The following is a 23,477-nucleotide window of genomic DNA, read 5'->3' as shown; positions in this document are numbered from 1 at the left end:
TTTTAGCATACATCAAAAACAACCATCAGAAAGGCTTGTTAAAATACAGATTGCTATGCTACTCCCAGAGTTTCTGACTCAGTAGAGTTGGGGCAGAGCCCAAGAAGTGACAAGTTCCCAGATGATGCCAATACTGCTGGCCCAAGGATCACATTTTGAAAAAGATCTATAGAGTCCACCTGTGAAAAGACTCAGGCCTTCCCACCACTCACCCCCCCAACACCCGATCAAAGGGCTTCAGGTCTCGGGAACTGATTTAAGTCATGGAACTGGGCAAAAGACTGTAAATCCACAATACAATTTGAATCAGATTTCTCCCTACCAGAACTAGACATTTTACACTTATGTGAGTCAAGTAGCACATCAGTAAGTTGTCCATCTATTTCATTCGGAGGAACACTATGATCAGTTAACTGCTACCACAGATTCTCATGCTCAAAGCACAATGATTAACAGGTGTCCCTGCAGCTTGGGATTCCCAAGTGGCACTAGTGGTAAAGAACCTGCCTACAAATGCAGGATGATGCAGAAGACACAGGTTCGATCCCTGGGTCGGGAAGATCCCCTGGAGTAAGAAATGGCAAACCACTCCAGTATTCTTGCCTGGAAAATCCCATGGACAGAGGAGCCTGATGGGCTACAGTCTATGGGGTGGCAAAGAGTTGGACATGACCGAGCATTTGCATGCACACGTGTGCACACACACACATGCATGCACACACACACTTACACTTGCAGCTTATTTAGTAATTTCATTCATCTTATTGCTCAGAAGGTGAACATATGGACTCTACCGCTCAAGGATTCCATCATTTTCCTCAAAATAAGACTGTCCAGTCCTAAGAGAATATATCTTACTCTCATCTCCTGCCTACCAAGGAAACCACTGCAGTGCTTTTCAAAGTTAGTGTTCCCATCACCAATACTTTTCTTATGGCCTTGAAGAACTAAGTGTTGTCCTGAGCCCTTCAGAGTTAATGGTTGCACACAAGAGTGGCCCTCCAGAAGCCAGAATTGAAAGAGACACATGCACCCCAATGTTCTTTGCAGCACTGTTTATAATAGCTAGGACATGGAAGCAACTTAGATGTCCATTGGCAGACAAATGGATAAGGAAGTTACAGTACATATACACAATGGAATATTCAGTTCAGTTCAGTTCAGTTCAGTTCAGTCGCTCAGTCGTGTCGGACTGTTTGCGACCCCATGAATTGCAGCACGCCAGGCCTCCCTGTCCATCACCAACTCCCGGAGTTCACTCAGACTCACGTCCATCAAGTCAGTGATGCCATCCAGCCATCTCATCCTTGGTCGTCCCCTTCTCCTCCTACTCCCAATCCCTCCCAGCATCACAGTCTTTTCCAATGAGTCAACTCTTCACATGAGGTGGCTAAAGTACTGGAGTTTCAGCTTTAGCATCATTCCTTCCAAAGAAATCCCAGGGCTGATCTCCTTCAGAAGGGACTGGTTGGATTTCCTTGCAATTCAAGGGACTCTCAAGAGTCTTCTCCAACACCACAGTTCAAAAGCATCAATTCTTCAGCACTCAGCTTTCTTCACAGTCCAACTCTCACATCCATACATGACCACAGGAAAAACCATAGCCTTGACTAGACAGACCTTTGTTGGCAAAGTAAGGTCTCTGCTTTTCAATACTCAGCTATAAAAAAGAATGCATTTGAGTCAGTTCTATGAGGTGGATGAAACTGGAGCCTATTATTATACAGAGTAAAGTAAGCCAGAAAGAGAAACACCAATACAGTATATTAACACATATATATGGAATTTAGAAAGATGCTAACAATGATCATATATATATACAAGGCAGCAAAAGAGACACAGGTATAAACAAGAGACTTTTGGACTATATGGGAGAAGGCAAAGGTGGGGTGACTTTAGAGAATAGCACTGAAGCATGTATATTAACATATGTAGAACAGTTGAGCAGTGCAAGCTCAATGCATGAAGCAGTGCACTCAAAGCCAGTGCTCTGGGACAACCAAGAGGGATTGGGTGGGGAGGCAGGGGAGAGGGGGGTTCAGGATAGGGGGACACATGTGCACCCATGGCTGATTCATGTTGATGCATGGCAAAAACCATCACAATATTGTAAAGGAATTATCCTCCAATTAAAATAAGTTAATTAATTTTTAAAAAGAGGGGCCCTCCAACTTTCCCATCTGTCTAATCTTTGCACCCCTTCCTCTCTTTTGCTACTCAAAGTATATTCTGAAGACCAGCAGTATCAGCATCACTTAGAAGCTTGTTAGAAACAGAACATCATGGACTTCATTCAGAACTACTGAAGCAAAATCTTCAGTTTAATACGATTCCCCAGTGGGTCATATGCACATCACAGTTTGAGGAAGACTATTCTACAGTATGTCAGTGAGGTTCTAGCATCTCAGCCTCATGATCACAGGCCATTGTTGAGTCCAAGCTTCCAGTAACCAACGTAATAGATTATTAACATTATTCCCAAGTGCTCAGCTAATACAGTGATACCCAAATCCTGGATAAGGGCATCCATGTCAATAAATTTGTCCTCACAGTCCCCAGGATTCTCCCACTACAGTTGACAAGTTCTTACAGCTCCTTCAGTGAATATGCTTTTGTTCTTGGAGCTATTAGGTAGTTAGAATAGGAAAAAGGGGTACAAAATGGCAATGGCTAAAAGACAAAGAAAGGGAAAAGACCATGAAAATGGAACAAAAGAAAATCCACTTTTTTCTGAGTGAGAAGTTCAGGTGAAACAAACACACCCCCTTCTTGGTTGGCTAGCCCAATTTGCATAGGGCAGGCTATAGGTGGGAGGAGACAAAACATATAAAAAGAGGAAGCCAAGCTGGATTGAGGCCTCTCCTTTCCGGATGGCCTGTCCTCATGCCTTGAGGGTATAGTTTCCTTTGCTTGCTGAATAAAACTCTGAGCTGTAACTGAGCTGTAACACTGGTCTACCATTTCAAATCTTTGCTGCGGCAAGACAGAACCGAGGAAACTACACACTCCCTCGACATATCTGGTGCCATGACTCAGATTTAACCTGGCCAAACAACCTCAACTCGGCCCCAGTTAGGCAGAGACCAAGCACAGCAGAAGCCCAACTTGGCAAAACTCATGTGGTGGAAACTGAACACAAAGGAAACCCAGTGCAGTAGAAGTAACAAGAAGCCTAGTGTGCTGGAAACCAAAACAACAAAAAAACAAACTTGGCAGAAAGCTTACACAGCTCAGTCTCAGATTCCAGAAGACCTCCAGTTAAGGTAGGAGGTCCTCAACCCTATGGCTGGAAGGACATATGGCTAACAAAATCTTAATTCTTTTACAATCTCTCATTTCTTGTTTCCTTGAACCCCCAGCTAACAGGCTAGTGGCAGTGGGTGCAACTGAGGGACTCTGGCAGGAGCTACTCCCCAGTGTGTCCCAAAGGCTCCACTATTCTCTGTTCCCTAGTAGCTGTTGGTTCTTCTGTCCTTAATCTCCTTAGTGCCAAGGATAAAGCCAATGAAAATTGTGGGCACAAGTCAGGCATTTAGCAGTTTCTCCAGCAAGTTATGAAATGGGTTCCTCAGCACATTTTTCCCACTGCTTTTTCCTCCAGTCCTTCAGCTCCTCTCTCCATCTATGCCACTATTTACAGAGTATTGGGCAGGCCATTATTTTTCCACTTCTGAAAAATGTGTTTGAAACTGTTTACCTAAAATTGGGGTTCAAACTCACGTGGCATGGACTCTGTGCTGTGCTTGGTCCCTCAGTCATGTCTGGCAGGGACTCACACCTGGTCAAAACCCACAGTGCCTGGTTTCAGGATCTAATGAAGCTCAGGTTCTTGATGTCTCATTGTAGAAAGAATTCAGTGAGAGACACAGTGATAGGTAAGAAGTAGATTTGTTCAAATTCAGAGAGAAGCACAGTCCACAAAATGTGCCATCACAGAGGGCATAGGGTAGCGAGCATGAAATGTGTGGTTAGTTTTTGTAAGCTGGGTGATTTCATATGCTAATGAGTAGAAGGATTATTCCAACAATTGGGGAAACACCCACTCCTTGGTCTTTTGATAGTGCCTCTGGTTGTGGCATTTAGCTTGCAGATTGAGGATCCAGGATTAGTTGAATTTGACTTGACTGCCATCTTGGACCCATGTGAAGTTAATGAGTTTATGTTATGTTCTTGGGCTATGTCATTCTTTCAAAACTTGTGCCCTGCCCCCCTTCAGTCCTGTTTCATGCTCTATTCTTGAGCCCCGTCAGGGCCCACAGTGTTGCATCTACAATCTTCTGGCGGGACAACCAGAAAATAGCTGACCTTGGGAGGAAGTTCAGTTCAGTTCAGTCGCTCAGTCGTGTCTGACTCTTTGCGACCCCATGAGTCGCAGCACGCCAGACCTCCCTGTCCATCACCAACTCCCAAAGTTCACTCAGACTCACGTCCATCGAGTCCGTGATGCCATCCAGCCATCTCATCCTTGGTCGTCCCCTTCTCCTCCTACTCCCAATCCCTCCCAGCATCAGAGTCTTTTCCAATGAGTCAACTCTTCGCATGAGGTGGCCAAAGTACTGGAGTTTCAGCTTTAGCATCTTTCCTTCCAAAGAAATCCCAGGGCTGATCTCCTTCAGAATGGACTTGTTGGATCTCCTTGTAGTCCAAGAGACTCTCAAGAGTCTTCTCCAACACCACAGTTCAAAAGCATCAATTCTTCGGCGCTCAGCCTTCTTCACAGTCCAACTCTCACGTCCATATATGACCACAGGAAAAACCATAGCCTTGACTAGACGGACCTTAGTCGGCAAAGTAATGTCTCTGCTTTTGAATATACTATCTAGGTTGGTCATAACTTTTCTTCCAAGGAGTAAGCGTCTTTTAATTTCATGGCTGCAATCAAAATCTGCAGTGATTTCGGAGCCCAAAAAAATAAAGTCTGACACTGTTTCTACTGTTTCCCCATCTATTTCCCATGAAGTGATGGGACCGGATGCCATGATCTTCGTTTTCTGAGTATAATATCCAATCCCTCTGGATATTCAGGCCTTCACCTTCCATGTTTCCTACAACATGTGCAACAACAGCACCTCTCAGTGGACCTGCCAGGGCAGGTGACAGGCACACAGTGCTTGCTAGGAGTCCATCTGCTGGTGGCACCCCTTCAAGGGCAATTGGGCTTCCAGGGATAATGTTTGCCACTTTGGGAGTTAGGCCTGTAGGCCGTTTGGGCCCAAACCCTTACCACCCTTCTCCTAAAGTTACAAACATACCCCTGGATCAAATCTCCACTCCACTTTTATGGAACATCTGGTCCGTTGCCTCTTATCAATTTGTTCTTAAGCCACTTACTAACTCCTGCAACTTACTAACTGCCCCCTCTGTAGGCAACATTGCTCCACCCAGCTTATTATTAAAGCACTCTTAATGCCCCTAAGAGGACCAGATAACCCACTCCTTTGTCATTACTTCTGTTATTACCTAGAGTGCGTCTATGACAATGAAATGTTTACCATTGGAGACACCCTAAACTGCTCTTATGGAGGACTAGGGGAGGAAATCAGTGACTTACAGTCCCTCAGGGCAAGAAGAGGATAAGACTTATGGCTATTTTGCCAGGTTCCCAGTCTCAGGGCACACAGTTGGATTACCTTACATCATGGTATCTATTCCCATCCGTGTAGACAAACTGGCAGTGAGTTAAGATTACAACCCCTTAATTGTACCCAGCACTAGTCACGCTGAAGACCTTGGAGATGCCCAACTCCAGCCTGAGGTCCCAGAAGGCCAACCTGCCTAGGGTCCCCAGGAGGTTGTCACACCTCAACCTGCCTGGGGATCTGCACCCTGACCCAGGGACACCCAGCTCTCAGGTTGCAACAATACTGGGTAGGATAGGCTTCAGAAAGACTCACCCCTAAGGAAGACCACCCACACAAATAGAAGGAAGTCTATTAGTTGTGGAACTGTGCCCAGTCCCAACAATAACTCAGGAGACCAGTGAGAACCCCATTGCCTTTCTGGAAAGTCTCAAAGAAGCCCTCCAAAAGTATAACAATCTAGACTTAGACTCTTATGAGGGACAGGTGATTTTAAAGGACAAATTCCTGTCCCAGTATGCATCAGACATCAGGATAAAGTTACAACAGCTACAGCAGCAGGACCCTGCTGCCTCTTTAGATGAAATGGTCCAGAAAGCCACCAATACCTTTTATAATAGAACAGGAGAAGGAGGCCAAGGCCCAGGAAAGGGAGAGAAGGAAAGAGACAAGCCATGCCCAGATGCTGGCTGCCCTCCAGGGAAGCCCTATAGCAAACCCCGAGTCCTTGAAGGACAAGGCACGAGGCAAATGCTTAGTCTGTAGACAGACAGGAAATTGGGCCAAAGGATGTCCAAACCATGGCAAGTCTCCTAAAATGGCTTGCTACAAATTCCATCATTTGGGACATTGGGCAGCACAGGAAACTATATTCAATACCCTGTAATAATCTATAGTGGAAAAGAATATGAAAATGATTCAGTTTTGTATACATATGCATAGCTGAATCACTTTGCTGTACACCAGGAACTAACACAACATTGTAAATCAACTATACTTCAATTAAAAACAAAAAAGAATTTCACAGTAGTTGTCTGAATCTCTACCTATAACTTATATTGGAATTTCATGTTCTTAAACTTTTCTTTTCCTTATGTAATTGTGCCAGCACAATTAGAAACAGGCAGACCATCCAACAATATATGTAATGACCATTTGAAATCACCATTTGCAGCCATAGTAATTAAGTACTGAGGCATTTATCTCCTAATGTCTTTCCCTGCATCAACATCCCACCCCACACCTCACTTAGGGATAGTCTTAAGTGATGGTGGTGCTCCTTCATGCTCCAGATTACTCCTGTCCTCTCTCGTCATGCAAGGAGGTTTGTGGACTCAGCAAATATATGAGCAACCCAATCCCAGGATCCCATCTTGGGAATGTATTCCTGGGATCTCTTCTGGTACCATTTACTGTATCGGTCAGGATGCTGGCAGGAAACAGATAGCACAGTCAAAAAAAAGATCTAGCCAGAAAGATTTCACTTAAGGGGATATTTAAGAGATGGGAGTCAGGATTAAGGAACCAACACGGAATGGTGAGGCATTTAGAGTTTAGCAATAGTGAGAAACCATCACACCAAGGCCTGAGGGGCCAGAGGAAGAAACATTATTTTGGGAGTCTTAGAGATAAACCCATGGAGAGGAGCCAGTCAAAATAATCTGTGACTGTTGATCAGTGGTTCTCACGCTCCATCAAGTACCAGAGTCACTGAGGGTGCATTAAAATACCAATTACTCCAGCAGATCTGGAGAAGGACCTGAGACTCTGCATTTCTAACAAACTCCCAGGTGACACTAATGCTGCTGGAAGACAGCTCTTTGAGAACAACTGCCAGAGAGTAAATCATTCACTCTGAGAACTATAGCAAGATGAAGGATTTGGAGAATTCACACCCCAACCTCTCTCTCCTACCACCGATCTCCTGCTGCTGCCTGCCATGGACCAAACCCAAATAGAAGCTAAAGGAAAAAGGATCCTGAGTGATACTGTCTGTAGAGGTCACCTTCTAGAGAACAGAGCAGAGCAGAGTGGAGACTGGAGTGGAGTGCGACAACAGAGAATTATCAGAACCACCATAAGGATTCAGGGAAAAAATGGATAGAGAGGTGAATCGACAGATATATGAATAAAAGAATAGAATAATAATAATGGTTAATATTGAGCGTTTCTTGTGAACCAGCCTCTAAACTAAGGTTTTTGCTCAGACTACCTCATCCTAAGAAGGATTCCTGTTCTACAGATGAGGATGCTAAGACACAGAAACTAGGTACTTTTCACATGGTCACACAGCTGGCAAGTAATGGAATCTAAATCCCAACCTAGGCATGCAAGCTATAGAGTCTCACTCCCCTGCGCTGCTCTGTGATCAATGGTAGACAGGCAGTGTGGGGTGGGAGGAAAGAGTGTAAATCTTGGGACTTCCTTGGTGGTCCAGAGGCGAAGGCTCCATGCTCCCCAAGCAGGGGGCCCAAGTTCGATCCCTGGTCAGGGAACTAGATCCTATATGCCACGATCCCTCGAGCCACAATGAAAATTGAAGATTCCTGGGTGCCACCACTAAAACCCTAGCATAGCCAAATAAATAATAAATTAATTCAAGAAAAAGAGAGAGCGCATAAATCTGGGACCTCCCTGGTGGCACAGCAGATAAGAATCCACCTGCCAATGTGGGAGACACAGGTTCAATCCCTGATCCAAGAAGACTACACATGCCGTGGAGCAACTAAGCCCGTGTGTCACTACTACTGAAGAACCTGTGCTCCACAATGCAAGAAGCCACTGCAATGAGAAGCTCACACACTACAATGAAGAGTAATCCCTGATGCGCCACAATTAGAGAAAGCATGTGTGCAATGAAGACCCAGTGCAAAGAAAAATAAAAATAAATAAATAATTTTAAGAGTGTAAATCTTAAAAATACCTGGTTCAAGACACTGACTTGCCTTGTGACCTGTGTTCTGAGCCTCATTCTTTGTGTGTTTTTAAAGGTGATAATAATATGATAATATAGCTACTTCCTAGTTTTGTTGGGAAAGTTAAGCAAGGTAATAGTGGTACGCTCCTCGGTACAAAATCTAGCATACAGTAAACAATTAGAAATACTACTACTGCTTTATTATTAATGGATAAAAAGAAAATAAGATGGCTTTGCAACCTTTTGGCTAAGATCAAGTGTAGGAAGAAAAATAAGTCAGAAACTTGTGAGGGAAATACTCCCCCATCCAAAAGAGAGTCCAGGACTTGGGTAAGGATGGCTGAATGGGTGTCCCACGTATTAACTTCTCTTTTGAGGCCTTCTTTTCTAGTCTCTCTCTGGTCTCTTTCCTAAGGATGGGAAATCACTTGTCCCGTTCTTCATCAGTCTATTCCTTGAAATTTGGGGATTTGTGTGAATATGAGCTGGCCAGCCCCCTCTCCTTAAAAATCCCCTCTTGGTTCCCAGGATCCAGAGGAAGGGAAGGCTGAAGGGGCTCTGCCAGGCCAGGCTCCATCCAGCTGTTATGTTGACCCAGGTGTTGAGCACATGAAAATGGTAACTAGAGAAAAGGGCAGTGCTTGCTGAGTCAGGAGGTCGAACCCCAGGGGCCTGAGTTGTGGGAATGGGTGCTGGGCCTCCTTCCAAGGGACATTCCTTCTCAACTTTCTTGTCCCAAGGGAGAGGTGGGTTCCTAGATGATGGATGGGCAGGCACTGTGATGACCTGGGGAGGCTCTCCAGGCTCCACAATTGTTCTGAGGACACCAGGGGGGCTTCTGCACCACCACCAGCACCAGAGACAAGAACCACAGAGAAAAGAGTGAGGAAAAGGCATGAACCCAGGGAAGGGGGCACGCCTCCTCACTGTGGTCCCTTGAAACTAAGCATCACTTCTGGAGGCCAATCAAGTGACTGATGATGCAAATGCCACCGGAGAGGTGACAATGTGAACTCTCTCATGTTCTCTCTTGAGCTGACAGCACAAGGTCCCCTGCTCTCAGCCAGACTACAGCCTGCTTAGTGGGTTCTTAGAGCTGAAGCCAAGGAAAACAGAGAGAGGAAGGGGGGGCAGGGTCAGGTTCCATTAGACAGAGGGGGCCAGAGGGGAATCCACAGACGGGACTTGGAGGGGATTTCTGAGTGGGGAAAGTGAAAGTTCCGGGCCATAAATAGAAGGAGGCCCCAGCTTCCTCTGGCTGCCACACTCACGTTCCCAGATCCCTTCACACCCTGCACTTGCCAGCTGAGCCTTGACTTCACGGGGACTCTGCCCAATTCACTAGCTCACAGCTCGCCGGCAGTCAGCCTTCCACTCACTCTCCATGGCATTCCAGACAGCCTCACTGCTGGCCGTCAGCCTGCTGATCCTCTGGGTCACCCCTGGTAAGACTGAGGGGAAGCTTGGCAGGGGCGGGGGTGGGGCTGGTGGCAGCAAGGAGCAGGATGTCTAGAGCTCAGACTGCTGGCCACTGGCTGTGAGGGACCCTGTGAGTCAGGGTTGCATGTTTCAGTGAACCTGGCGGCTCCCTGTGCCTGCGAGTGAGAGTGTACCTGAGCCCCCAAATTCCAGTGTGTGTCTGTCTCTTGGTGTATCCGGAGCCTATGACTCCCTCTCTTTCTGCAGGCTCTATTGCCTGCTGCCTCAGTTTCCCAGGCAGGAGAGAACAGTCTATATTTGTTTAAGGTGGGGAGAATGGGAGACACTGAGCCAGGGCTAAGTGATCAAACGTTTTAACACTTCCTAAATTCTACTAATGTCAGCTTCCTGCTGCTACCGTACCCCCAGCCTGTTCCCCACCCCACATTCATCCCCCCACGGACACTGCAACCAGCATGAATTCTCCATCTTAACTTCCTGTGGGGAAGTTAAAAGGACTTGGGAGAGAAGTTGGGGTGATCCAGGTAGCAGAAAGTCATCTGTGGGGCTCAGAACAACAGTTGTTGGCAAATAGTGCTTCAATTTATTTAGCAACCACAGGTGGCGCTAGTGGTAAAGAACCCACCTGCCAACATAGGAGACATGAGACATGGGTTTGATCCCTGGGTCAGGAAGATCCCCTGAAGAAGAGCATGGCAACCCACTCCAGTACTCTTGCTGGGAAAATTCTACTGACAGAGGAGCCTGGTGGGCTACAGTCCATGGGGTTGCAAAGAGTCGAACATGACTGAAGCAGCTTAACATGCAGGGCCATATTGGCGCATACTGGATGAGGATTAATCTGGTCCAGCTGCCGCCACACCCAGACAGATGTCCTTAACACCAGTGAGGGCTATGACCTCCTCAGGATCCCTGTATCTTGACACTAATCCCACCCTAGCTCTGGGAGGTGCCAACGACGCGGAAGACTGCTGCCTGTCTGTGACCCAGCGCCCCATCCCTGTATTCCTGGTGCGAGCCTACCGCTACCTGCTCCTCGAGGATGGCTGCAGGCTGCCTGCCGTCGTGTGAGTTTTAGGAGGAGCCTGTCTGGCCTCACCTCCCCCATCTGCCCCCGGTGAAACCCACCCTCACCTCCTTATCTCTCTTCTCCTTGCCAAGCTAAACCCCTGCAAGGAAGTCCCTGAAATAGGTTTCCAGATGTGGTCCCCAGTCGTTGCCCTTCCCACCTGGGCCTGCTGGGAAACTGGGTTCCAGGCCTCTGTTTTCCCTGACCTCTGACCTTTGTCTCCAGGTTCACCACGCAGAGAGGCCACGAGCTCTGTGCACCCCCAGACCAGCCATGGGTGGGCCGCATCATCCGGAGACTGAAGAAGAACTCTGCCAGGGCAAGCCTGACCCTCCCCAGCCCTGCCTCCTCCCTCCAAGCCCCTGCCCAAGACCCCAGTCCATGACCTTGCCTCTCTTTCCTCCCCCAGAGAAGAGTTCCAGCAGTTACCCTATGACAGCCCAGAGAGAGCCCTGTGTTCCGGAGACAGAATGTGAATCACTGAAGCCCTGGGGAACCAAGGACCAGAAGGGAGAGACCAGGCCCCCTGCCCTCCTTCATCAGACCTGGCCTGGCTGCAGCAGGGCAGGAGTGTCATTGTGAGTGTGAGTGTGAGCGAGGATGTGTGTGGTGAAGATTGCAATGTTTCCAATAAAGCCCATCTGGTCCCCACAAGTCTGTCCTGCCTGCCATGTGTTTGCTGCCTGTCGGGGAGGACTGTGATAGGAAAGGGGAGACAGAATGGCAGGATTCGTTTCCACTCTGCAGCCTGAGCAAGTTCTATCTAACACTCTGTGTTCTCAGGATAAGCTCCCAGGATCAGGCCCCACCTCCTCTCCCCTCACAGCCCTGTCACACTCCAAGGCTCAGTAACACTAAACCTGTGTCAGTTCCTAAACAACCCAAAACTCTCTCAGGCCTCCGAGTCTTCGCTCTCCAGGACAAGTGCTCCAGCATCCAGGTCTCTCAGGGATCTGCTGTTGCTGGGGGCAAGGAAGGGAGTGGTTGGGAACCAGCTCTCCTGGCTAGGGGAGGGGCAGGGGCCCAACTCTGTTGCTGGAGGTGGGGGGTTGGTGGGGGAGGACCCATCCACCCACACCATTCCCACTCTCTGGAACACTCTTCTCTCTCTTCTGCCTGCCTGGCTTCCCATCTGGGTCTGGATGACTCCTCCTCCAGGAAGTCTTCCCTGACTCCTCCACATAAGGTTAGGAAGCCTCCCTCCCTCCCAAGCTCCCAGGGCCCTCTGCTCTTCTCCTCTTGCAGCACTCAAGATGCTGAGTTATAATTGCTAGTTGTCAGCCTTCCTGAACAGGGATCACATCTATTTTGGTTTCCATTGTCTCCCTGGTGTCCAGCACGCTGCTTGGCACAAAGTAATCAATCAATAAATATCTGTCTGGAGAAAAGATAAATATGTAAGAAAAGGCTCAGCAGCCAAGAGTGAGGGCCCATCTGTCCAAACAGAATCGCACCTCCCAACTAGCCTCCTCTGTCGCCCACTCAGCCTAACCCAGTTCCAGCCCCAGCTGGGTCCATGTGGCAATACGGGGGCCCTGCTTCTCACGGATACTGACGGGCAGATCTAGGAGTCAGAGGTCAGAGTGGGAGAGGGAAGGAAAAGGAGCAGCCACAGAGCTGGGAGATTCAGCTTGGGGGCACCCACCACCACTTTATAGCTACATGGGCTCCAGGGACTGAGACCAGTGGAGTCACAGGGAAGGAGTCTCAGCTCTGGGAGATGAAAGCCCTTGACTCGTGGAACATCCCAGAAGGCTTCTCTGGGAGGAATGACCTCCTCATGCTCGGGAAGTCCCCTGGGAGGCTGGCTGGTCTCCTAACTATGGCCCCTAAGGGCTTGTCTGGCAGGAAGCAGCAAGTCTGGGCTCTTGGGGTTGGGAATGACAGCAAGTACACCACACTGAGCATCCTCGTCTGGGAACAGAGGCCACCACCATACCATATACCTCATCTGGTAATCAAAGCCCACCTGGGCAGGCCTGGGCAGACAGGGGAGGGAAGCAGAGGTGAGGGGGTTGTGCCAGCCCTCCTCACTGGACTGAGAGCACAGAAGCTTCTTTCTCACCTCTGCTCCTAAGAGTGGGTGTTCAAAACCTGAAAAAACCTCGGAGACACAGGAGTGGGTGGAAAAGGGATAGTTTGCAAGAACAACTGGTATAGCCAGGAAACTTGGCTCTGCTACCTGCGGGAAACTACCCATCCATTCATGCATCCATGCACCCATCCATCTAGCTGTCTCTGCATCCATTAGAACTCCACCCATCCATCCACCCGTTCCCCACCAACTCATCCATCCATCCATTAACCCGTCCATTAAGTCAGCCAACCGTGAAGCCCAAGAGATACCTTTGGACCTGTGCCCTGCACCGCAGCAGGCAGAGGACAAACACAGGTGGGAGCCAGGCACATCCCCAACATCCTCAGTTCCCAGTGAAGCAAAGCGGAGTTCAGTCTGCCACTGGGGCAGATACAAACTCTCCTTCTGGAGGCTTGAGAAAATAAACAGATGGAGTAGAGAAGGCGAGGGCAGGAGTCCTGAGGAGGTGTTACTAGGACAGAGCTCCCCCCAAACACATCACCTCCCTGATACTGCCACTGTTGGGGGAGGGGACACAGGAACAGGTCACGACTCCCCAGTCCTGTTTCTACCCCTCACTATGCAAATCCGGGCAAGTCCTTTCCTGCACTGCCCCCTCCAAGGCCTTCCTTCCCATATCTGTCATGTGTGGGCGACAGGAGGGGGGGCTGAATTTTTAAGAGTCACTCCAAGAAAAGACTTAATTCCTAACTATTTGAGTCTTAGGCTAACCCATCCTCCCAACACTCACACAGGCTCCCCAAAGTCATGCACATTCAGAAAGGTCCCCATTTCCCCAGGGACCCAGGGACCACCCTCTAGGAATGAAGCTGAGGTTTGGGAAGAGAGAAACCAATCCAGGAGCTGGTGAAGTGGCTTGAACACTCCCCTGCTGGACCCTGGAGACCTGGAGGAGGAAGAATTTCCAGGAAGCCCAATCCCTCCCAGCTCTCCTCCAGCCAGTGCCCTCCCTCCTGGCTTTCTCCCTCCCTCTTTTCCCCACCCCTAGCTACCAACCCTCCTGGGCACTGGGGCTTCTTCCCTTATCTGCCTGCCAGACACAGGAGGGCTTAGCCCAGCAGTCTGTGACTTGTCCAGATCCACTTCAAAATTCTCAGCATTTGATTTCATCTAATCAATACCTATCTTGTTTCGCTATGATTCACTGACAAATGCTGAGACTTTATTTCTCCCAAAGTTCTGAAGGGCCAGCTGCCGACCTGCCTGCATGACAGCGATGAAGCTTCCAGCTCTCTCTCTGAGGGATGGGGTGGACTTCTAGCTCCCTTACCAGGATATGGGAGCCTGCTGCCTGCCTCTAAGTGGACACCTTCCTCTCTCAGGCACACGGTACTTGCTATGGGTTTAAGGCCGGCAACTGAGTGGCAGCTCCCTACCTGAAGGCCTGTGGTACCAGCAGCCTACATCTCCCTAAAGGGACCTGACATCCTTGCTCAAGGAGCTCCCAGCTTTTTTATCCACTTCCATGGTGAATATGGAGGTGAACGGTATGGGAAAGCATTTGATGCTGGGAAAGACTGAGGGCAGGAAGAGAAGAGGGCGACAGAGGATGAGACGGTTGGATGGCATCATCAACTCAATGGACATGAGTTTGGGCAAATTCCGGAAGACAGTGAAGGACAAGGGAGCCTGGTGTGCTGCAGTCCATGGGGTCGCCAAGAGTCAGACACAACTGAGCGAATGAACAACAAAAACAAATGGTGAATATGGTGGACAAAAAGCTTCCTGTCCACAGAGGAATTCCCTGGCAGTCCAGGGCTTAGGACTTGGCTGTTTCACTGCTGGAACCCCAGTTCAATCCCTAATCGGAGAACTCAGACCGCACAAGCTGAGAACAGCCAAAAAAAACAAAACAAAACCCTCCATGAAACAGTTGCCAGTGAAGAGGACTGGGCCTGTCCATCTCCACTGCCAACATTGTTCTGCCCAGAGCCTGGCACAGAATAAGGCCTAGCGCACAAATGATTATCAAACAATGGAATTAAACTTGACCCTTTCCCACGATTACCCCACCACCACTCACACCTGGAGCACATCCAGTTCTCCAGACAGCGGGGCTGTCTCTGTTACATGGCTAAGTGTTTGCTCAGAGCCAGCTCCATACGGTTTTGATCAGATTTTCAACATCTCGTGTTCAATTTCTCGGCAAGCCCCCACCACATAACCCCTTCTCTGGCATCCGGGAAACTCAGAAACAGACAGAAAACCTTGGAAATAAGAACTTCACTGGGGAACAAGACTCCCAAGTGGGGAGTTTCCTCCAAGAGCCTCTCTGCCATAATAAACAGGCACTTTTCTGGTCAGAGAACTTTCTCGATGGTCTCTGAGACTTTCTTTGTCCACATGGGAGGACTTGGCTTGGTAGTACTAGCTAAAACACCCCTAGTGCTTACTAAGTGCTGGACACTGCTCTTCAAGTGCTGGTATCATTCTTAAGTTGTAGCTGAGGGAACTGAGGTGCAGAGGTTAAGTAACTTATCCACGCTGCACAGCCAGTAAAGTGGCAGAGCTGGGGGATTCCAACTGGGCAGTTCAGCTCCAGAATCTGTACTCTTAGCTACCACACATACCACCTCGCTGAGGTGACCCACCTCCTAAGTAAAAAATGGGCAATAATACAGCAGGGGCAGGTCTGAGGAAGGGGCCCTCAGAGAACACGAGAGCCACTGCTTTGAGGGCTGGCTTTGGGCCAGACTCCAAGCTGAGTCCATTATGTACATTATCACTGCATCCTCAAACAACCCTATGAGGTGAGATCACTCATCCCATTCTATATATGAGGAGTCTGAGGCACAGAGAAGCAGAATGAGCTCTCAAGTCCACTAGACTAGTGAGTAGTAAAGCTGAGACTGCAGTCCAAGTCTGCCTGGCAAGTAGCACTTGAGCTGAGGGCTGGCAGCTGGGATGGCCAGATTGGGTGGAAAGGCTTGGCTTCCTAGGAAGAGCTGGGAAAACACAAAAGAAGTAGCTGGTCCTGTGGCTAAGACTCCATGCTCCCAATGCAGAGGACCAGGTTTGATCCCTGGTCAGGGAACTAGATTCCATATGCCGCAACTGAGTTTGCAGGTCACAACTAAAGATCCTGGGTGCTGCAACTAAGACTTGGAACAGCCAAATAAATAAATATTTTATTTTAGAAAGGACAGAAGAAGCTGGAGACCTTGGACAGGATCCCAGTGCTAGAGCTCAGACACAGATATGCCCCTTGGAGGCCTCCTGAGCCAACCTCTCCAGCAGAAGGGGAGCCTGCCTCCCCTGAGCATCCAGGAGAAAGTGGGCACAGGTTCTCCAGGTCTGCTCAGGCCTCAGTTTTCCCAAGAGTGGAGAGTGGAGAAGGGGCTTAGGCTACAACTATGCCTATCTTTTTACCTCCATTCCCAGGGGAGTAGCAGAGGCCAGGACCTGGTAACGTTGAAATGAAAGGGGGAATGGAGGGCAGAGCTGGGACCCAGAGGGCAGGAATAGGAGCCTGTCTAGGGGTTTGGTGGGCAGGACTTCTGGAAGGAGTAGGCCTCTAGGGGGCCTCTGATCCAGTCTTGCTGGAACTCCTACAGAGCAGAGCATCTGGGGGCTGCAAGGGTGGGATCAGACTCCTGAAGGAGCCACTCTGACAGCTACTTCCATCTCCTGAAGGGCCAGGCATGGGCAGGATGGGGAGGAGGACAAAGGTAAAGGTGGAGTCTGAGGATCAGAGTGGATGGGGAAGTCAGATCTCCCACCCCACTTCTATCCCTAGGGCCATTGAATCTTCCATGGGTCAAAGGGGAAGCAGAAGATGTGGGCTGCCCTGCAAAGTAGTCCAGCCAAAGTAGGACGGCTATAACCCTAGAAGCTTCAACACTACCCTGCCAGATAACAGGACCCACCCCACCCCACCTCCCCACAGTTCTGGATCTCAGAATCACACTCACTGGAAATCTGGACCCATCACCATCAAAACCTCTATCACCGTGCCAACCTCATACCTGTCAGACCATGATTTCAAGGATCCTCCCCCAAGAAGAAGGCACCCCTTCCTACCTGTAGGGGCCCAACACTGTAAAGCCCTTCATCAATTAAGGAATCCTGGCAGGATATCCCATACATATTGGTGTATCCATTGCTGACAAGACCTCCATTCATGTCAAGGTCCCCTCATTACTCTCAGGACACCTTTCCTCTTGGGAAATACTATGCCTGTCAGAAATACCCCAGCCTGCCAGGCAGGATGGCAGCAATGTGCTGCTACAAGGACACCATTTTTCCATGTAGCCCATATAAATGGCACCTCCTGGCATGGCAGCCCTACGGGGATCAATGAGTCCCCTTAGGGTCAGAGTATCTGTTAATGTAGGGTCCCCAGTGATTTAAAGGCTGCCATGACACAGAGCCCCATCCCTGGTGAACCCTTGTGTCTAAAATGATGCCACATCGCTGCCTGGAACTCAGAATATTTATTCATACCAGGCACTGTTCTAGGTGCTGGTGGTACAACAGCAAGCAAGACATACTATCTTGGGCTTCAGGGAGCCTAATGTAATCTTTTGGGGAGTCTACAATGGAAGATAAGCTATATTGATAACTGAGACTAATATAATAGGAAATCCCTCAAACATAAAAGGGGTTAAGATTGTGGGCAGTGGAAAAAAAAAAAGATAAATATCTCAATAGTTCATCCTATGGCTTTCCAACAACAACATGCATCCTTCTTCCCAAACCCTAGACTTAACATTTTAAGGGTATCATCTAATGTAAGATCATTTTTGTCTATACAACCAAAAAGATTCACTGATCCCCAAAGATAGACTCTTCAGAGCCTTGGCAATTGCCACATCTGTCTTAGCTTGGGCTGCCATAATAAAATACCATGGACTGAATGGCTTAAACAACATTTATTCTCTCACCGTTTTGGAGGTTAGACATTCAATATCAAGGTGCCAGCATAGTAGGTTTCTCTTGGGAGCTCTCTTCCTTCCGTGCAATGCCCACCTTCTTACTATGTCATCACAGGGCAGAGATCTCTTTCCTCCTCTTCTTTGAAGGCCACAGTCCTATAAGACTAGAGCCCTACCCTTATGATTCCATTTAACCTAAATTACTCCTTAAAAGACCCTCTCTCTAGACACCATCACATTGAGGCTTAGGGTTTCAACATATGAATTCTTAGGGTCACAGGACATAATTCATCCTACAGCAAAAGCCAAATCTAAATCCAAGAACTCAGAATGACATCCATCCCTCCTCTAGTTTTGTTATAATCTCATCTCCCTATTCTACAACACATGGTGATCACCAGCAGCACACCTGATTGGCCAGGACTGGTTGATGCTGCAATAAAAAATGACATCTAAATCTGAGTGGCTGAACACAACAAAATTCTATTCCACCTACATACCAGGCCTGCGGTGGGTCTAGGCGATCTCTAGCACAGCTGTGCTCCATGTGGTGGCTCAGCTCAACATTCCAGGCTGCTTCAATCCCTTGGCAGATTCTTTCAGATCAACACATGTTTCCATGATGACTCCAGCCAGGCAAGACAGCAAGGGGAACCCTTCCTTAAATGCTCCTGTCCACAAATGACACACACCATTTCTGCACACATTTCACCAGCTAAAGTGGGTCATACACCCATGCCCAACTTTAAGGGAGCCATTGCCAGGAGGAGAGGCAAACCAGAATCTTGGTGAGTGGTAGTAATATCATCACAACAACTTGTATTCAGGAATGGAATAGAACTTCCCTGGTGGTTCAGTGGTTAAGAGTCAACCTACAGGGAAGGGGGTTCAGGATGGGGAACGTGTGTATACCTGTGGCGGATTCATGTTGATGTATGGCAAAACCAATACAATATTGTAAAGTAATTAGCCTCCAATTAAAATAAATAAATTTATATTTTTTAAAAAAAGAGTCAACCTACCATCTAGAAGGGTGGGATGGGGAGGGAGATGGAAAGGAGGTTCAGGAGAGAGGGGACATGAGTGTACCTATGGCTAATTCTTGTTGATGTATGCCAGAAAACCACAAAATTCTGCAAAGCAAATATCCTTCCATTAAAAAAATAAAGTGGCAAAAATAAAAATAAAAGAATCCACTTGCCAATGAAGGGTACCCCAGTTCAATCCCTGCTCCAGGATGATTCCCCATGCCATGGGGCAGCTAAGCCCGTGCACCACAACTACTGAGCCCATGGTCCCTCGGGCCAGTGCTCCATAACAAGAGAAGCCACCACCACAAGAAAGCCATGCACGCCAGCCAGAGAGTAGCCCCGACTTGCCACAACCAGAGAAAGTCTACACGCAGCAACGAAGACCCAGCACAGCCAAAAACAGAGTAAATAAATAGGGAAATAAATAAGTGAAACAAACCTCTCATTAAAAAAAAAAGAATGGAATAAAGGGGGATGGAAGAAAATAGGAGTCAGGTAAAGAAATAAGGAATTACACAGCCAGGAAGGAAGCATGAATAAAAGCTGTAGTCAGTAGTTCTGGAAATAGTCCTAGGGCCTAACTAGAATGTATTATTTCTTTCTTATATTAGTTTTCTGCTGCTGTGTAACAAATCACCACAAATTTAGCAGCTTCAAACAGCCCAAATGTATTATCTCACAGTTTCTGTGGGCCAACGGTCAGGTACAGGTTAACTGGGTCCTCTGCTCGGGGTCTCATCAGGCTGATCTCAGGTGTCAGCCAGGCTGCCATCTCATCTCGGACTCTGAGTCTCTTCCAGATTCACTGGGTGTTGACGGTTGTGGTTTTAGGACAGAAGCCCTGAGTTCCTAGAACTGCCTGCAATTCCCTGCTCCATGGCCCTCTTCACAACATGGCAGTTTGCTTCTTCAAGAGCAACGTGAGAGCTGCTGCTGCTGCTGCTTATTTCTTGGCTCTGGACCCCATCACCAGCCACACAGGCCACCTTCTGCTTGATTTCAGAGACCCTTTTCTCCTGAGAAAGCTCAGTTCAAGCCCAGAAACACTAGGGCCCAGAGTGGCCCAAACTACAGAAAATGAAAGAGGGCGGGTATTCAGGAAATCCTGGTAGGGGCTTTACATGAAGCTCCCGAGGGCAGGAGTCAAGGGAGGAGGGTGCACGATTGCTCAAGACTCCCTTCCCCTTCTGATGTACCGTCACCTCCAGAAGTCCTGTGCAACAACTACCCACACTTGAACTGAAGGGCCACCTCTGCCCTGTAGGCTGGGCCAGGACCCTCTGGATAGGGATAGAGGAATTGGAGAATAAGGGTGGAGCGGTGAAGCAGACCCCTTGCTAGGATCGGGGACTTCCAGAAGCTGAGTCATCTGATTTCTTGCTCATTTCCAGCTTCTTTCTGGCATAAAGAGGGCCCAGGCTCCTCAGGCTAGAGCCCCACTTCCACCAGCCACACGTTCCATTTTCTCTGTACACGAGACGCCCTCTGCAGGCCCCAGGAGGCTGGCACTCGGGCCAGGAGCCTCACACCCCATTTCCCTATACACTGATGCCCTCTGCAGGCCATGTGAGGTCAATAGATGGATTAAACTGTTGTCTGGTTGACATTTTACGCCTGCTCTGTGTGTGTGTGTGTGTGTGTGTGCGCGCGCGTGCACACAGGTGGGTCACCTTTACCCACATACATATGTCCATACCCACACACATATACAGGCACATAATCAGTCACACAGCCAACCACTCACATCTATCAAGGACACACCACAGACACTTAAGTACATAATCACAGTGTGGACACAAGGGCACATATAGACACACATACATTATTACACACACACACTGTCATGGGAGCAGGCACAGAAACACACATGGACATAATCTTTCCTCTTAGAGAAGGGTATTTGTTTGGAAGGAAGAGGTTAAAAAGCTACCGGGGAAACAGGGTAATAACCTGAATTGTGGACTTGATAAAAGAAGGTGTTTCTTTTTAATTAATTAATTAATTTTATTTTTGGCTATTGCTGGGTCTTCCTTGCTGTCCGTGGGCATTCTCTAGTTGTGGTGAGTCGGGGCTACTCTCTAGTTGTGGAGCTCACGCTTCCCATTGCTGTGGCTTCTCTTGTTGCAGAGCACAGGTTCTGGATGTGCAGGCTCAGTAGTTGTAGCACATGGGCTTAGCTGCCCCGCAGCATGTGGAATCCTCCCAGACCAGGGATTGAACCTGTGTCTCGTGCATTGGCAGGTGGATTCTTAACCACTAGACTACCAGGGAAGTCCTAATGGGGACTGTTGACTAGACAGCCTTTTATTTTGCTAGGCACTGGCAGGCTGGTTATAGTTTTGGAACAGTGCAGATAAGAGATGGGGTAGGGGCTTCCCTGGTGGCTCAGTGGTAAAGAGTCTGCCTGCCAATACAGGAGACACTGGTTTGATCCCTGATCTGGAAAGATCCCACAAGCCACGGGGCAACTAAGCCCGTGAGGCACAACTGAGCCCATGCTCCTAGAGCCTAGGCTCCGCAAGGAGAGAAGGCATGGCAGTAGGAAGCCAGTGCACCACAGTGACGAGTAGCCTCCACTTGCCACAACTAGAAAAAACCAAGTGCAACAGGGAAGACCCATCACAGCCATACATAAATAAACAAATAAAATTATTTATTTTAAATAGTTGAGGTAGAGCTACTAAAAAGAAATTTGGAGTATGCAAGAGCTTAATCTATATAACTTGCATGAAAGCTCATTCTTAGAAGTTGAAGCTCATTCTTAGAAGCTCCTGAGCTCAGCAAGCCAGACTAAACCAACCCTACTGCATTCCAGACACCCTAAAAACAGAGAAGCCTTCTGATATTGGTAATTCATGGGAGGTGATAAATGAGAAAGGCGGATGGACCTAAGCACCACTGAACACCCACTCACTGTGAGTCAGGCACATGGACTACCTCACAAGGTACAAATTATTCCCATTTTACAGATCCCATTTCCTTGACTGTTGAGGGTTCTAAAATTGGATTCAAATACAAGAGTTTGAGTAAAAAATTCTGTTGTTTTCACTACATGAGTAATGGCAGATGCAAGGGATATAGGTTTCCATTCCTTACTCATGTTCCCAACAATGACAGAATGTATGCATCTTCCCCACTGATCCAGATCAGGGATTGGCAAGCTATGGCCCAGCCAGCCTGCTGCCTGTTTTTGTAAATAAAGCTTTATTGGAATATAGTCATGCCTAATCATTTACGTATTGTCTATGGCTACTTTGGGGCTACAGAGACAGTATGGCCTGCAAAACCTTATTTATTATCTAGACCTTTATCAAAAAGATTTGCTAACCTCTGATCCAAACCCAGCCTCAAATGGGAGTTAACAAGTCTTATTGCCCTTGGTGTCTTAGCATTGAAGGGTGACCAGATAAACAAATAAATGGGATAGATCAATAGATGGATGGATGAACAAACAGATGGACAGACATATATAGGTAGTATATCAAGAGTTTTTCTCTAAATAGGTACCAGTTTTCTGCTATTTATAAGCAGTGAAACATTGGGCAAGTTAATGTTTCTGCATCTTAGTTCCTCATCTGTAAAATGGGGATAATAGTACAATGATCATTATCCAGGGCTTTTTCTGTTGAAAATGACAAAACCCAACTTAAGATAACTTAAGCAAAAAATTAAATATGTCATATCACAGATTAAGATTTAGTCCACTTCAGCCCTGGTTGGACCCAGGGATTCAAATGATATTATCTCCATCTTTCAACCTGATTTCTCTCTAATCCTTTTTATGTGGGGGCCTTATTCCTATTATAAACAAGTTATCTTCTAGCAGCAGAAAATATGGCCACTGAAAGCCTTAAGTCTAAATCTGTAATAGTAAGTGATCCAAAATACAGGCTCTCTTTCTCCTAACATCAAATCTCATGCAAAGCTTTGAACTGTGCTTGTGACATAAACTCAGTTCTTCAATATATTACAGTGGCCAGGCAATGAGTTACTCTGATCAGAACACTATGACTGATAAAGCCACCAGGACCACATGAAGTGAGAGAGAAATTCTCTAAAGAAGCCAGAAAAAGGAGTATAGAAAAATGTCTGCATGAACAAAAAATATCACTTACAGCATTCTACTTCAGAGATCTGCCATGAGAAAATTATTTTAAAGCATTTAGCATGGTGCATGGCACTTAAGTATCAACAAACATTAATTATTACCATAACTTGATAAATGAATGAATGTACTAATAGATGGATAATGGTTAAACGTTTTTGTTCTTCAACTACTAAGCTGTGTCCAACTCTGCAATCCCATGGACTGCAGCACACCAGGCCTCTCTGTCCTTCATGACCTCCTAGAGTTTGCTCAAGCTCATGTCCATTAAATCAGTGATGCCATCCAACCATCTCATCCTGTGTCACCCTCTTCTCCTCCTGCCCTCAATCTTTACCAGCATCAGGGTCTTTTCCAATGAGCT

General features: G+C 47.7%; 1 protein-coding gene across 1 annotated transcript; it reads left to right on the top strand.

The window, feature by feature from the left end:
• Positions 1 to 9,604: 9,604 nt before the first annotated feature.
• Positions 9,605 to 11,659, top strand: LOC120866587 (C-C motif chemokine 19-like). The gene is made up of 4 exons (XM_040244392.1): positions 9,605 to 9,941; positions 10,877 to 11,003; positions 11,231 to 11,324; positions 11,415 to 11,659. Exons 1-4 carry the CDS (start codon positions 9,881 to 9,883, stop codon positions 11,439 to 11,441), a joined length of 309 nt encoding a protein of 102 aa, XP_040100326.1. The 5' UTR covers positions 9,605 to 9,880; the 3' UTR covers positions 11,442 to 11,659.
• Positions 11,660 to 23,477: the final 11,818 nt, after the last annotated feature.

Source organism: Oryx dammah, unplaced genomic scaffold (assembly GCF_014754425.2).
Source record: "Oryx dammah isolate SB20612 unplaced genomic scaffold, SCBI_Odam_1.1 HiC_scaffold_1, whole genome shotgun sequence".
Classification (NCBI taxonomy): domain Eukaryota; kingdom Metazoa; phylum Chordata; class Mammalia; order Artiodactyla; family Bovidae; genus Oryx; species Oryx dammah.
The sequence above is the reverse complement of the archived record's forward strand: the minus strand, read 5'-3'. Positions and strand labels throughout refer to the sequence as shown.

What these genes read in the sequence shown, in the direction of transcription:
- LOC120866587 (XM_040244392.1), top strand. Translation starts at nt 9,881, where the DNA reads ATGGCATTCCAGACAGCCTCACTGCTGGCCGTCAGCCTGCTGATCCTC. An exon ending in GATCCTCTGGGTCACCCCTG is followed by an intron (nt 9,942 to 10,876) that starts GTAAGACTGAGG and finishes ATCCCACCCTAG; the next exon opens with CTCTGGGAGGTGCCAACGAC. An exon ending in TGAAGAAGAACTCTGCCAGG is followed by an intron (nt 11,325 to 11,414) that starts GCAAGCCTGACC and finishes TTCCTCCCCCAG; the next exon opens with AGAAGAGTTCCAGCAGTTAC.